At 35.3% G+C, this 15647-nt stretch overlaps 1 protein-coding gene across 1 annotated transcript; it reads right to left on the reverse strand.

Moving 5' to 3' along the window:
* Positions 1-2493: 2493 nt before the first annotated feature.
* Positions 2494-14810, reverse strand: LOC116294252 (NACHT, LRR and PYD domains-containing protein 3). Its single transcript, XM_089026406.1, has 5 exons — positions 14188-14810; positions 9397-10019; positions 9066-9245; positions 6261-6326; positions 2494-4349 (listed from the first exon to the last, which is right to left on the reverse strand). The coding sequence occupies exons 2-5, from the start codon at positions 10004-10006 to the stop codon at positions 2494-2496; spliced, it is 2712 nt and encodes a 903-aa protein (XP_088882532.1). The 5' UTR covers positions 10007-10019; positions 14188-14810.
* Positions 14811-15647: the final 837 nt, after the last annotated feature.

Raw genomic sequence — 15647 nt, forward strand, 5'->3', positions numbered from 1 at the left:
TCTTTTTTTCATTCTTGTCATGGTCCTCTGTATGTTGCAAACTAAAAAATCCGACAAAATTCGCCCCTGTGCAGAACAAACCCTCTTAACCCCACGGAGAGCAAAAAAATGAGTATTCAATGTGTCCTCGGCCTTTCGAGACTCACACTTCCTGTTCTGAGTAACACACTGAGGTGTGTTTCGACGAGTACAAAGACTGAGAAATTTAAAAGAAGAGAGAAGTGACATATATGCAGATTCGATCCACCCATCCAGCCTCCCACCCAACCATCCCCTCAAGGAATTCTATCATAGGATCATGATTATGATAATGGACAGTTCCATGGAGCCAATACAGCGTGGATATTATTTTCCGCTCGTTTCATCACGTTACTGGTTGGTTGGAAGTTTTTTCAGAGTTGTTTCGTTCTTTGTTTTTCATCAACCAGAAAATTTTTTCTCTTGAGTATTGCTTCTCTTCCCACAGTTACTGACTACACTTACACATACCAACCACATTGAAGAAATACCTCTTAATACCTAAACCTATTACTTCTGCTGCCCCCCACCCACACCCCAACCCACCCTCCCAACCCCCATCACCCCCCCACCCCCCCTCCACCCCCCCCCACCCGTCCCCCCCCCACCCACACCACGCCCCCCTCCACCCCCGCCCCACCCGACCCCCCCGCCCCCCCCCCTCCACCCCCACCCCCTCCCCCCACCCATCGCACCCTTCCCCCCCCCCTCATCACGCTCCACCCTGCCCCACCCCCCCCGCCTCCCCCACCCCCCGCCCGAAAGTCTGCATGAAAAATTGGGGGAAAGTCGCTTGTTTTTTGGCAAGAATATGTCAAAGCTACTACAGTGTCCGCCAGGTCAAAGACCTTCGTTTAGTCATGTATTTTGTCTTCTTGATCTGTGTGAAAAACCCCAGAAAAAGAAAAACCTAACAGGTCCAAGGAAAGTTTTGTTTTTGTTTTTGAGTCTGCTTTGAGTATTATATGTAAGTTTGTTTAAGATATCCGTGTTATTTATTGTTCTTAGTCCAGACTCGTGAGCTGACAAAAGACCAATAATGAAGCCTAAGTGGGTGAGCTGAATTATTTTGTGTCCTCACTTATTGAAGAACTAGATACCTTATGACTTATTGAAGCCACATTTAGGCTAAATTAGTTCGTTGATTTACTCGTATCATTGCCATGCTTGGTAATTAGTCGTTTAGTGTTTTCTATTCGTCCATGTTCAATTAAAGTCTTGTAGCAAAACAATCCCATCTATTTGCCGCCATTTTTCAACACAATGTTGTTATCTTTTAAAACAAAACATAGACCCACTCAAAATAACTATTTTAATCCCCTAATGTTCTAAATAAGAAGCATATCGATGTTTCTTTCTATCTTACCATAGAATAAATTTTGATTTTGACAAAGAAACAAGTATTTTTGCTGTTTTCCGTACTTTCCTGGGCCAACTCACTGGTTCACGAATATGGAGAAAGAAAATGATATTTGTGAAAAAAAAGGTTGTCTTTTTTGAACGTGTTTGAATAAAACTATTATGTACAAATGCAAACTTGGTTTCTTGGGTATTGATATTTGCGAAACTACTTGGCTATTTGTCAAGACATTATTTTTTGAGTTCAAATGGATTTTGTTTTGAAGTATATTGTTGAGTAAAACCCAAGTATCAGAACTTTTCAAATCAACATACACAGCAACCAACCTAAAAACATCACAAAACAGCAAGTTTCTTTATTAATGAATAACCATATGCATTGCATTCTCACAATAAACAGATGATTATTCTACTCGTTTAATTATGGTTTGTCAGTTCATGCAGTTTCCAATATTCAATACTATGAGGGAGTTTTTATTGTAGCAAAAGAAGCAACTTAACAGCCCGAGGGTAATCTGTTTGTTTGTCTTAGCGACAGTTTGACCTATTCACTTGTTAAATTTGATAATTACTTCTGGAAGTCTAACTCTTTACATACACGACAATCATCAACGTATTTAATATAGTGAACTCAACACGAGCACCACCCTCTGTTATAATTAACATCACCCTAGGCGTAGTGTTGTTATAGTAAGTACGAGGCAACATCACATATTATTTTTTAACATTTACCAACATCTGTTATTTTCCATGTAGGGTAGGTGGGTTATTGTACGTCAGGCAACATGTTCACATATTTATTTTACGACCTATCATCTGTTCAATTATTACACCTGGCGAGTGTGTGTTATCTTAGTACGAGGCAACATGTCCATATGATTAACATGATACACATCCACATCTGTTATATTATTAACACCTAGGTCTAGTCTGTTATATAGGGTACGAGGGCAATCATGTCACAATATTATTTTACATCCATACATCTGTTATATATTTCTTTAACCTGTCTAGGTGTGTATATGAGTACTGAGGGCAACATGTCACATATTATTTTTAAAACACAAACATCTCTTATAGTATTAGGCCATTTAGGTTATAGGTCTGTTATTTTAGTTACGGATGCAATACTATGTCACATATTATTTTAATACATTCATCGTCTAATTTACAATCAAGCAGCGACAGTCTATCAACAGTAGAGATATTAACAAGAGAATTACACAACATTCTGATCCCTGATGCTGATAAAAATGAGCCACCAATGTGCAATGTATTTAACTGTGTAAATGTTGGATGTTGTTTAGTTTGTTCTTCGTTGATTAAATTCACTATATCTAATAAATAACTTATGTACAAACAATCGATATCAGTTATTCCACCAAACCTAATCTCCCCATCCCTATTACAGTATATGTGTTTAAGGTTATTTATTACTCTGGTAGAAAATCCATCGTCTTTGTACTCGTACAGACAGGATAAAGTTAGCAGTTTATTCCTCTCATCGTATTCATACCTTGGTTTGATATTTTCTATCAGCTTTTCTATCATTTTTTCATCTTTTTCTCTTGAAAACATTCCCGCCATGAACATGAATGTTACATCGCTCGTTTTCTTTTTCTCTGGGATTTGATTTTTCTCTACAAACAAAAAAGCACACAGAAATTCTTGAATCGTTAAGTGGGTGAACGTAAATTCAAGTGGTGGTTTCTCGAATGGAGATTTTTTAACGCCAGGACAACAGTCAAGTAATCCACTCGCTTTCAGGTTTGTTATTTCTTCATCGTTAAGATTGAATTTTTTCATATCATTTTCGTCGAAAATATATTTATCTTCCATCATTAAATTCACCGCTAGTTCAGCTAGTTTATGTAATATTTCTTGTACTTTAGTTTCTTCCATTTTTTCATATTTAGAAGAGGAATGTTTCTTGATAAATACTTTGATTACTTCAAGATAAAGTTCTGTTCTTGTGACGGGTAGTTTTTCTGTGGTTTTTGATTCAGTCATGTGCCATTTAATGCAGTAGCACATTAGAAAACACATGACAGGAATGTGACCAAAACTTAAAAGAATTTCATTCGTTTTGATGTGATCAAGTGCTTTGTTCTTCATGCTTTCGTTCTCTTTGAAATATTTTTTGATGTATTCTAGCACTTGAAGTGAAGAAAATCCTTGAATGTCACATCTCACATCAAAGACAATTTCTTCAATTTCGTTGAATTCCTCGGCTTCGCCAGGCCTCGAGGATATTAGGACCTTTGCACCGTTTAACATCTTGCCTTTAATGATTTTGGCAATCAAAGCAGGAACAGGTATTTTTTCATCAGGGTCGTTTGGGTATCTTGTCTCAAAGTCCCCGGTGATTTTCTCTCGATGCGATTTATACTCATCATATCCATCGAGGATAATAAGTATCTTCTCAGGATTGTCAATCATGTACTGCATTAATGGCTCGTCTATCACCGAGTGCTCGTTCAGTAGGGAGGACAGCATTAAGATATCACGTAAGTTGAGCCTTTTTTGTTCTGGAAAAACAAGTTGACGGAATGTCAACAGGAACACAAACTGAAAATCGGGTACTTTGGCATTTTCCTGACCTTCCTCAAACAATCGGTTATGCGACCAATCCCGTACCAGCTTACGACAAAAAAGGGATTTTCCAATTCCTGCTTTGCCCGTCAACAAGATAGATTTAGGATTGGTCGTGCAAGAAGCTGTGGACTGCTGATCATCATTTTCTGGGCAAACAAACATTTCTGAACAGTTCACGAGTTTTTTACTACTCGCTTGAATTTCATCCAATTGCCTCCTGCCAAATCTCTTTTCTTTGGGTTCCTCAAAGTGTTTTGGACCGCGTTGGATAGTCACACTCGTAAAGATGTCATCGGTTCTAATTTTCTTGTCTTCTTCCTTTGACAACAGGAAATCGGTTTGTTGTTTAATGGATGACTTCAGTTTTTCTGTATATTCTGAAAATCAAAACACAACAATTTAACACCCAAAAGACAGGAAGAAAAGGTAAGAATAAAATATCTCAGTTTTTTTTCAACTCAGGACTGAGTAGAACTATGGGTATCTTACAGTCTTTTTGTATTTTATATCTATTTATCCATCTATTGCTCTATTATTTTATCCATTTATCTATCCATTTATCTATTGGTGTTTATCTACCAATCTCTTTATTTTTTCTGCAAGTCACAAAGATAGTACTGTTTATAGGTTTTGTTTATCTTTTGTTTGTTCGTTTGTTTGTTTTAGTTATTGCTTGGTATATTAATGTAACTATTTATCTATTTTCATGATATGAGGTTCTAAGTCTTTAAAATATTATTTTATGCATACATTAAAGATCTAAGGATTCTAATGGACAACGAGAGTGAATGTAACAGCATGAAGATACCACGCACCATGTATTTATTCATTCAATGTAATAGCCATTCAAGGCATTCATTTATTTATGTTTTTGATGTGTTCATTTATTTAGGCATTGATTTTTGAGATAGGATCTTCGCTTCACCTTCATTTCTTTTTGATTGTCGGTTCATGTATTTAATAATTTATATGTATATATTTACATATGAATGCACTCAAATTTATGCATACATTTACTCTTCCTTAAATTAATGCATACATTAATGTATTTATCCTTGCACTTACTTATGTATAAATTCGTTCATCTATTTTTTACCAGCAATCATTTATGCATTCATTTATTCATTTATAGATTCATTTTTTAGGATGAATTTTAATGCTTTCATTCATTCAATGCATTCATTCATTATTCACTGATGTATTCATTTATACAAATTATCATGTATTTATTTATTCATTCATTAATACATTCATTGATCTGAAACATTGACGTAGAAATGACGTCACTGCAAAAAAGAGATGTCATGAAGCTTGGGAAAATTGACCAGCGAAAAATAGAAACATGCCCGCGATTGCAATAAAAATATTAAACTCATGAAGTATTGTGTCACAAAAGCTTATTAGCAACGTTTTCCCCCTTCCTTTGGTGGCCTGGAAATTCGTAATTGTAAAAGGAAAGGTGAAACAGTTTTGCAAATTTCTCAACTCTGATTGGTTAATATCTTTTCTCAGATCAGATCATTCATTTATGCATTCATTCACTTTTTAGGACGAATTGTAATGCATTCATTCATTTATGTTTTCATTCATTCATTCATCAATTTATGCATTCATTCATTTACGCAGTCATTCATTTATGCATATGTTTATTTATTGATATAATATGCCAGGATGTTTTATGTACAGATGATAATCATCAGCCATTTTAGGCTCATAAATCTATGTGCCTATGCCAACTTTCGTGTAAGGTTAAGAGTAAAAAAACGACATGGAAAGAGATTCTAACCATACTTGGCCTTTTTTATGTACTTATGTAAACATGGCCTGATTTAAAAAAAAACCTTTTAACTAAGCAACCTTTTACGCTGTTTGAGTTGGAGAAATGGATGGGATAATTGAATGGAAAGCAGTTGGAAAGTTTTTAAATCTTAGATGAATAAACCCCTTTTTCACTCCAAGTATTATCTGGATTTCATGATCTACACTGTAATGTTTTGCTAGTTTATCCATTTATTCATCGTTGCATTTATTAATTTTTTATGCATTTATTCATTCATCCACTCATTCATTCATTCCTTTATGTATTCGCTCATTTATTTATGCATTCATTCATTCATTAGTGCATTCATTCATTTTTTGTACTCATTAATATATTCATCTGTTCACTTATATATTCATTCATTCAATTTTTTTATGCATTCATTCTGTATTCATCTATACATCTCTACACTATATGCCAGATGAGTAATTTATTTATGTAAATGAACATGTACAAAAGTGAAACATACCTTTAGCATGATCCATCTCTCTGTCGTCACTAGCCGTTCTTGGTATTTTGCTTTGGGCATCTTCCTCTTAAAACACAAAAACATACAAAATGAATGGTTTTGCTCATTTGGGAATGTCGCATTTGCTATTGTGTGTAAGAATATATGACATGTTTGTGTGAAATTTAATGCTGATTCCAAAAATGAAAAGAAAAATGGGGTGTCCCGAGGTTGTTTTCGAGATAATCAGAATTTAATGGATGCCTACGCGTGAGCTTTTGGAGCAAAAATTGCACCATCAGAAGTGATCAGAAAAAAATTAAGATTCATAAGATAATAGTCATTTTCAGACTATGATTGCATGAATCACAGCTAGTCCATGGATATTTTTGACAAAAAGACAAAGAAATACATTGATTCGTCACATTTTGTCGTTTCAGTGCTCTTAAAAAATCTCACAAAGTCAAACAAAAATCCCTACAAAAATCTATTTTTTCATGTATTAGAAAAATTAATTTTTTCTAAAATGTTGACATAACCTAGATTTTTAGAAGTTTATTCAAATAAGCTATTAAAAAATAGAGAGTTCCGTGCATAATTTGAGGGTTTTGCCCTGTTGAAGCTCAAAACGCATATGGTCTTGTAGATTTTTCAGCGATTTTTGAGCGCGCGCACATCGTGGGCTCAAATCGTGGGCTCAAAAGTAGGCAGTCGCCTTATGTTTAATTACTGTTAACCTTTGTGGGGCCTGCTCTTGGTTTAAAATTATCTCGTATGTGTCGTTACAGTTAAGTTTAACAAACTATATACCATTTTAAAACCTGCCAACCAGAAAATATGGTAAAAAATATAATAGCATATAGTGTGGTTGCTATGGCAACACACTAGTGTCCAGGCCCCTAACAACAATTTTAGACTTTGGGTGATTACTTTATTATTTTTTAACTTGATCAAGAAATTGTTTTACTAAATTGTTTTTCCTACGACCATAACAGATATTTTAACCTAGCCTTCATTTGATACCATCTCTCATATTTCAAAAACCTGCACAATGCCCAAAACCGCCCGTAAAAAAACGGATGTTACTTAAAAAATTCCACCAACAATTATGAGCGAGGTAACCTGAATGCCAGTCTAGATTCTTTACTACTAAACAGAAAAAATGTTACAAATTCTAACAAAAAATCCTTGAAATGTTTTTGAAAAACAAAAATCACTATTTTTGAAGTCTTTTTCAAAGCCAAAAATCAAAATCACTCTTTATCATTGAATCATTTTTACTTCAATGTTATGTTTAAACTCAAAAATAATGCTTAAAGTTTGAGAATCTGACTTTTGATTTTAGACCTTACTTTGCCATCAATTCTTTCTACAACAGCGAGCAACGGTCGTTTTTCTGGAGGTACTTCGTCGACACTCCATTCCTCACTCGTCTGCATCACAATGCATCAAGGGAAATCCTTTCAAATTTTAGCATGGAGTCATCCCTTCCTCATCTTTTTATTTTTATTTTTTTAATACTTGTCAAGCCACTAGGTCTTACCAACGAAATATCTGCCTCACAGCATTCTCCATGAGTCAAATATTTGAGAAAAGGCAAAGTAGGTCCTGGTCGTCCAACTATTTACGAGCTTAAAGGATAATAAGCCTCAAGCAATATGATGTTTTACCCCCGTCTCTAGACCATAATCCTTTTCACACTGCTTTTGTTCTTTAATTATGACTATTGTTCCTGTATTCTCTAAGGAATCAAAAATTTTAACATGAAAATATTTTAAAAACTATTATGGTCTAGAGACAGGGGTAAAACGTCATCTCGCTTCAGGCTTATTTGCACCAAAAATTCTCAAATGTACCGAGTACATGAATGAGCAAACTTTTGGCAATAAAATCTCTTGTATAATCTTAGTTCTGCTAGATCATGCTGATTTAAGCTGTTCTAGGGCTTTATGATGCCCTCCAGCACTCAATAGATGGACAGAATGGCTCTGAAAATCTTCATTTTTCAAAATACCTCCAAATTAAGCAGCCGTTGCTTTATACAACAAATGTTTCTTCACTGGAATATCACACCACTGGTGAACTTTGTACCTCATTTGCATCCAAACATCTTAGTAAGTGACACATTTGCATATGCAGACCCCTCACAATTCTATGCTTTGCATATTCAGGAGTTAAAAATGATAATCTCAATCAAAACTCCAAATTTGGTTTTGCTAGGGCTTGGAGGACGATTAGGTCCAGAAAAACACTCAAAAACTCAAAAAATGCCCAGGAGTCAAAGGGTTAAAGACTGGTGGGTTTTTAAGTTTAGTGTTTTTTCATTTCCGATTGTGAGAGATATGGTGTGAGGTATGCACTTGTTTCATAAAACGTTGTTGGTCAGAGATCTGACCTACATAACACCTATTTTAAAAATGATTGTCGGTCGGAGATCTGAAATTGGCAATTTGAAACTATTGAAAATTTTTTCCCCCCTGAAATTGAAGGAAATTCCAAATCAAAGGTCAAGCTACATATTCCAATCTAAATTGAAACTATGTTGTTTTACTGTGAGTGTATCACAATTTGCAGCATGTTACATCTCAGATTTCAGATCTCCAACTCCAACGTCTTTTGAAATAGTTGAAACCTGCCAAGGAGAATAAGGGAGTGTGACAGGCACCCTACAGGGAACCTTTGGATCTGTTGATTCAAAGGCTTCGTTGCATTGGGCCTCAGCCATAATGTATTCTTTTCTTTTAAAAGTTACATAAGTGAAGCAAAGTGGTCAATACATTATGCAAAGTCTCGAATCAACATCTGCCATTCTAACATTAGCCTTACCTGTAACAAACTTGCCTTCCTTTAACACAATTGGATGAAAAATTGTATCTCCATCGGGGCTATCATTACTGCCAAGAACACCAACAACTACATTCTTTCCTTCTTTGCTTACATTACTCTGCTCCTTGTCAATATGACTTGTTCCAGCCTCTGCTCTATCACCGCTTGATTGCCTTTCATCTGAAATGAATTAGTAAATTTCTTATCTTCTTGAAATGCAAATTAAATATATTTTTGTTTGCTGAGACACTAGAAAAGACTCAAAAGCATAATTTAAACACTGCTGAACATTGCTTAATATAAATTATGCAAACTTTGTTTAAAGTCTCACCTAAAAAACCATCTTTGAATAAAGCAGGATACATGTCACCATTACTATTCATGGACAGTACACCAACAATCTTACGATTATATATTGGAATACCAAGCATGTGGTGTGAAATCTCCTCAATAATCACTGGTGCACCTTTAGCTCTCTTCACATTAAAGCCTTCTTTGCTTACATTACTCAGCTTGTATGATCCTCTTTGGTATTCAAACTGCAGCTCTATTTTCTTTTTACCTTCAAACACACATGCAGTCAGTTTCTTGTGTTGTTTTATCTCTTTGTCAGTAAGAACTTTATATCGTAGAGAATGCTTCTTCTCCCCTTCAAACACAACTGTGTTAACATCTGCTTGTTTATGACTTTCAATACTCTTTACTTTCACTGGATCCTTTTGCTTGGGTTTTGGCTTCCATCGATGAACCACAATTTCATCCAAATGTGCATCTATACCATCTGGGAAGATACTAGGACTTGTTATGAGAACTATATCTTCTTTCTCTGGTATGTATATCTTCGTAGCAAACCCAAGTTCATTGACTTCTGTTGTATCTTTATTTATTGTTTCTAATCTAACTAAAGCTTTCTTATGTTTGTCTTCCAGAAAGAGAGCCATTTTGATGAACTGCCTATTGAAGGAAAAAATAAAACATCTTACATACATGTTGAACTTTAAAGTGGAATTTCTGGGGATATTGGGGTCTTTAAAATAATTCCTCAATGGAGTAGTGGGGAGGGTTGGGGGTATGGATAATTTCTGGAACTACAAAATCTTAATCTGTTAGGTCTTAAATATGATGTATCTTTTAAGTACGATGCCTATTATTGTGCACATGCACACATGGTGACCCCTTCTTTTCTAGCCAAAATTTAACAACCCTCTGGTAGATTAAAACAATTCACAGTCATTTAAAAAAAATATTGATTCTCAATTAGTAGGCACCATCCTTTACAATAATTGATGAAACACTTCAAAATTGTTTATCATTTCAAATCACTATTGACAGCATCCTTCAATCCATAATAAAAATGCTTCACGATTTCATTGACCTCCAATTGTAAAAATAATCTTTTTTCTCATAAGTTTGACTTTTTACATGCTCATGATGTTCATAAATGATAAAATACGTGAAGCTAAGGATATTTCTACTTTGAAGAATTTTATTAGAAGCGCTTTGTCTTAGATTCTTTTTATATTTAGAGCTTTTTTCACTATTCACTTGCATAATTTTAAAATCTTATTTGAGCTTCATAATGATTAATAGTATTATTTAACTTATTGTTTGGGGATGTGTATAGAGGGAGGAGTATTTTAGTATTGTATTTCTTTTAAGAATAAATATTGTTTTAAAAATATATATTATATATTCATATATGTTTCATAGTCCTATATTTTCACTTATCCTTCTTAATATAGTTATCTTGTATTAGAGTGCAAACAATTAATCCGTGAAACACTAGTTACTAAATAGTACAAAATAGTGCTAATTAAACAATAGAAAACGATGGAATTTGCATGAATTTGCATGTTATATTGTTTGCACTCTAATCTTTTCATTAGTATATATTCACAGGACCCTAACACGCTTGTGGATTAGGCACTCCTGAATAAACATTGATCATTACATTCTGAACTCAGTTCAAGTTCTTTGTCATCAGCTGTCAATCAAAACTGTTCATCTATGTAACATAAGATGGTAGCGTGACCTCTAAAGTTTCGTGATCTGTCGACACACCTTCGCATCTCTTAGGTATTGTATTATCCTACAACAGTTCTAGATCTTAGCACTAAATTCGTCAAAAAAAATACGCCAAACTGGAAACCAAATGTTTGTGAAGCCATACTTAGGGTACCAAAAATATCACAGATTCAAGAAAAATTTTCAATAAAAACAATATAGAATAATTGAAAATCACCAAGCTTGATTAGGACACTACGACATACAGGATAGTCAAGAAAATCAAAGAAGACTATATGAGAAAAAAAGATTAAAATACCATACTAAATTAAGAAATTATACACCTAGACGTTTGATAAATGGCTTTAGGTTTCAAATAAACCATTCGTACGATTCTGTCCGAGTTAAGGAAGAAAAGAAAACTTTGGAAAACTTTGGAAACTTTGCCAAGACAGCCAACACCCATATTTACAGCATCCTTCGATCGATGATCAAAACTGTTCACTAACAGGCGATATCAACCCAGCTAAATTAAACTGCTTGGAATCCAAATCCTTACTTCATTATTCTACAAACATTATCCTATTTGGTTAATTGGCTGTCAAATCACACAGTTACAAGTTCAACTCTTCCATGATCAAAGCTGTGTATTGTAGAACCTTACAGTAAATCTTATCTAGAATATACTAAGAGATCTACTATATCACACGTAACTAATGTATTTATGCACTGATTGATACAAATTAACTCGTATATCTTACTTGAAATACGAAGAAAAGGATACAAGAACAACGAGTGACCAAATGTTTGCTTCGCTTTCACCAGACAAACAGGAAATGCAAATCAAACAAGCAGAGGGACTGGTGCAAGCAGGGGTTGGTCAGGGGGGAGGGGGAGACAACACTAAAATGTTGCCAACACCTTTCAAAACCTTATTTAGAAAGATAATCTAAACCCGCCTAGTCCCCAGCTTCTATACCACCTTTAATCGAAATTGAGTTGTAGAAATATTTTCTTATTTTTCTCTTCATAACCCAGTGAAATAAACGTTTTCAGAGTGTAGCTCCTTCATCAGACACGAATAATAAATGACGAGCAAACAGTAGATCACATGCACATATTTGCATCAAGACAGAATGTTCATACGATAGCCAGCATCAGATCTTTGTATATTTACTGTAAAGCTTCCATCAACTGTCCTTCAAGGCTGCTTGTAAAAGTTTTGACAAACTTGAAGTCCTTCACTTGTCTCTCTTCTCCTGGGTGCATCTCAGCTACGTGCTTTGTAAACGCATTCCTAATACCCCCCCTCCGTATACACTCGCCATGCTCCTTTGTCCTGATATAGACCCCTTGCAGCACTTTGGAATGCAGCTCAATTATTCTTGTTTATATATATCATGCCCAGTGTTGACATGAAGAGGTGGAGAGATTGGGGAGATGGAGGGACTAAATCCAGAAAACATTTGACTCAGTAGGACAAAGATAATTAGATAAGCTGCCAATTGGAATATGATGCTAATCACATACAGAGAGGGGTTACTGGTAATCTATTGTTAGCTTTACGATGCAAGAGTAGATTATTCAAAGTGAAAATTAAATCTATTTTGCAGCATAAAATCTCATTTGCAAACAAATAATTCATCTATGAATGTCAGGTGATTTTGCTTCTCTCTGCACAAAAGCTTCATAATCAATTAGCAAACATTTCGTTCGTACCTCAATATTTTCTAGTTCATGGGTTTTGGTTCAATAAACAACAGATTTTACTTGAAAACAAAGAAAACTCAATTAATTAAGTTAACATTGGTGTTAACACTGGAAAACATATGCAGTAATAGTTGACCACTGCCGCTGCCTTAATCAAAGTGATATTCAAATTATTTTTATAATCATCCATCTATTATCAAATATTTAGAACTTTTGAAACAAAAGGGAAGATGTTCCAGATGAGCGCGGTCAGCCAAAATGCTAATGAAACACAATTAAACCATAGTTTCTTTGGTTGAAAGATTGAAGCTTCGGTCTGCTGCACTGTTGTGGAGATAATTATTGAACTGCTGACATATTACCAAATATGTACCAAACTGAATCCAGTATCTAACCAATCAAAGTGCATGCTGCATGAAAAAACAACACTCTATTGACTCAGGGATGGAGTCCTGTATATTTATTTAAATCACTATTGACAGCATCCTTCAATCCCTAATAAAAATGCTTCCCAACTTCATTGTCATCCACTAGGAACCTTGAAAACTTTTCAATAGAATTTATATTTTGAACTCAGTTCAAGTTCTTTGTCATCAGCTGTCAATCAAAACTGTTCATCTATGTAACATAAGATGGTCACGTGACCTTTAAGTCTCGTGATCTGTCGACACACCTTCGAATCTCTTGTGTATTGTATTATCCTACAACAGTTCTAGATCTTAATAGCAAGCATAATTCGCTTATCAAAAATATCTAAAGTCGTCAAAAAAAACCGCCACACTGGAAACATAACGTTTGTGAAGCCATCGGGTACCAAGAATATCAAAGATTCAAGAAAAATGTTCAATAAAAACAATATAGAATTGAAAATCACAAAGCTTGATTAGGACACTACGACATACAGGATCGTCAAGAAAATCAAAGAAATATGAGAAAAAAAGATTAAAATACCATACTAAATTAAGAAATTATACACCTAGACGTTTGATAAATGGGTTGTTGTTTCAAATAAACCATTCGTACGATTCTGTCTGAGTACAGGACACGAACACGGCTTCCTGAAGCTTTTGAAACTTGCCAAGACAGCCAACACCCATATTTACAGCATCCTTCGATTGATGATCAAAACTGTTCACTAACAGACGATATCAACCCAGCTAAACTGCTTGGAATCCAAATTCTTACTTCATTATTCTACAAGCATTATCCTATCTGGATATTTTGGTCAAATGAGGTTTTTACGGGCTTTCAAATCACACAGTTACAAGTTCAACTCTTCCATGATCAAAGCAGTGTATTGTAGAACCTTACAGTAAATCTTATCTAGAATATACTAAGAGATCTACTATATCACACGTAACTAATGTATTTATGCACTGATTGATACAAATTAACTCGTATAACTTACTTGAAACGCGTAGAGAAGAGAATAAGAACAATGAGTGACCAAACGCTTGCTTCGCTTTCACCAGACAAACAGGAAATGCAAATCAAACAAGCAGAAGGACTGGTACAAGCAGGGGTTGGTAGGGGGGGAGGAAACGCTAAAATGTTGCTAACACCTTTCAAAACCTTATTTAGAAAGATAATCTAAACCCGCCTAGCCCCCAGCTTCTATGCCACCTTTAATCGAAATTGAGTTGTAGAAATATTTTCTTATTTTTCTCTTCATAACCCAGTGAAGTAAACGTTTTCAGAGTGTAGCTCCTTCATCAGACACGAATAATAAATGACGAGCAAACAGTAGATCACATGCACATATTTGCATCAAGACAGAATGTTCATACGATAGCCAGCATCAGATCTTTGTATATTTACTGTAAAGCTTCCATCAACTGTCCTTCAAGGCTGCTTGTAAAAGTTTTGACAAACTTGAAGTCCTTCACTTGTCTCTCTTCTCCTGGGTGCATCTCAGCTACGTGCTTTGTGAACGCATTCCTAATAACCCCCCTCCGTATACACTCGCCATGCTCCTTTGTCCTGATATAGACCCCTTGCAGCACTTTGGAATGCAGCTCAATCTGGGGGACACAACAATAGGTTACAATTCCTAGGAGATTGGAATCTATTGAGCTACTTTGACGTCACATGCAAGGTGTCTATTGAGCTGCTTTGACGTCACATACAAGGGTTCTATTGAGCTGCTTTGACGTCACATACAAGGGGTCTATTGATCTGCTTTGACGTCACATACAAGGGGTCTATTGATCTGCTTTGATGTCACATACAAGGTGTCTATTGAGCTGCTTTGACGTCACATACAAGGGTTCTATTGAGCTGCTTTGACGTCACATACAAGGGGTCTATTAAGCTGCTTTGACGTCACACACAAGGGTTCTATTGAGCTGCTTTGACGTCACATACAAGGGGTCTATTGAGCTGCTTTGACGTCACATACAAGGGGTCTATATAGCAGCTTTGACATCTCATGCAAGGGGTCTATTGAGCTACTTTGACATCACATACAAGGGGTCTATTGGGCTGCTTTGACGTCACATGCATTTTGCTGGATACCCTTATCGCCTCGTTTTGGTGAATTTTGGCATTGTAAAATGTTTTTAAATCCTTATATATTGTCGAATTTAAAAAGGACTTTCATTCCAAAGAGTTATATCTAGCAAAATAGTTTGCAATAATTATTGAAGAAATAGAAAACGCGCGCGCGTGCTGTGTGCAGTCATGAAGCGTGCAATGTGCTCTCATAAAGCACGCGCTCCAACCCAAACAGAACGCGACATTCATAACAGTTATTTTATAATCTAATTTATAGAAGCCGCCATTACAACAAAGGTCAGTTTAACCCATTATGTTCTATTTAACAAATATAGACATCAGTTTTTTATGTGTCTGTCCTCTTATTGACGATAT

Source organism: Actinia tenebrosa, unplaced genomic scaffold, assembly GCF_029948245.1.
Source record: "Actinia tenebrosa isolate PJP-AT-01 unplaced genomic scaffold, QUT_ActTen_1.0 PGA_scaffold10__47_contigs__length_13832649, whole genome shotgun sequence".
Taxonomy (NCBI): domain Eukaryota; kingdom Metazoa; phylum Cnidaria; class Anthozoa; order Actiniaria; family Actiniidae; genus Actinia; species Actinia tenebrosa.

Coding starts and splice junctions, on each gene's coding strand:
- LOC116294252 (XM_089026406.1), bottom strand. CDS start 10,006: ATGGCTCTCTTTCTGGAAGACAAACATAAGAAAGCTTTAGTTAGATTA. Junction 9,246..9,396: donor ATTCAAAGATGGTTTTTTAG/GTGAGACTTTAA, acceptor AATTCATTTCAG/ATGAAAGGCAATCAAGCGGT. Junction 6,327..9,065: donor GGAAGGCAAGTTTGTTACAG/GTAAGGCTAATG, acceptor TTGTGTTTTAAG/AGGAAGATGCCCAAAGCAAA.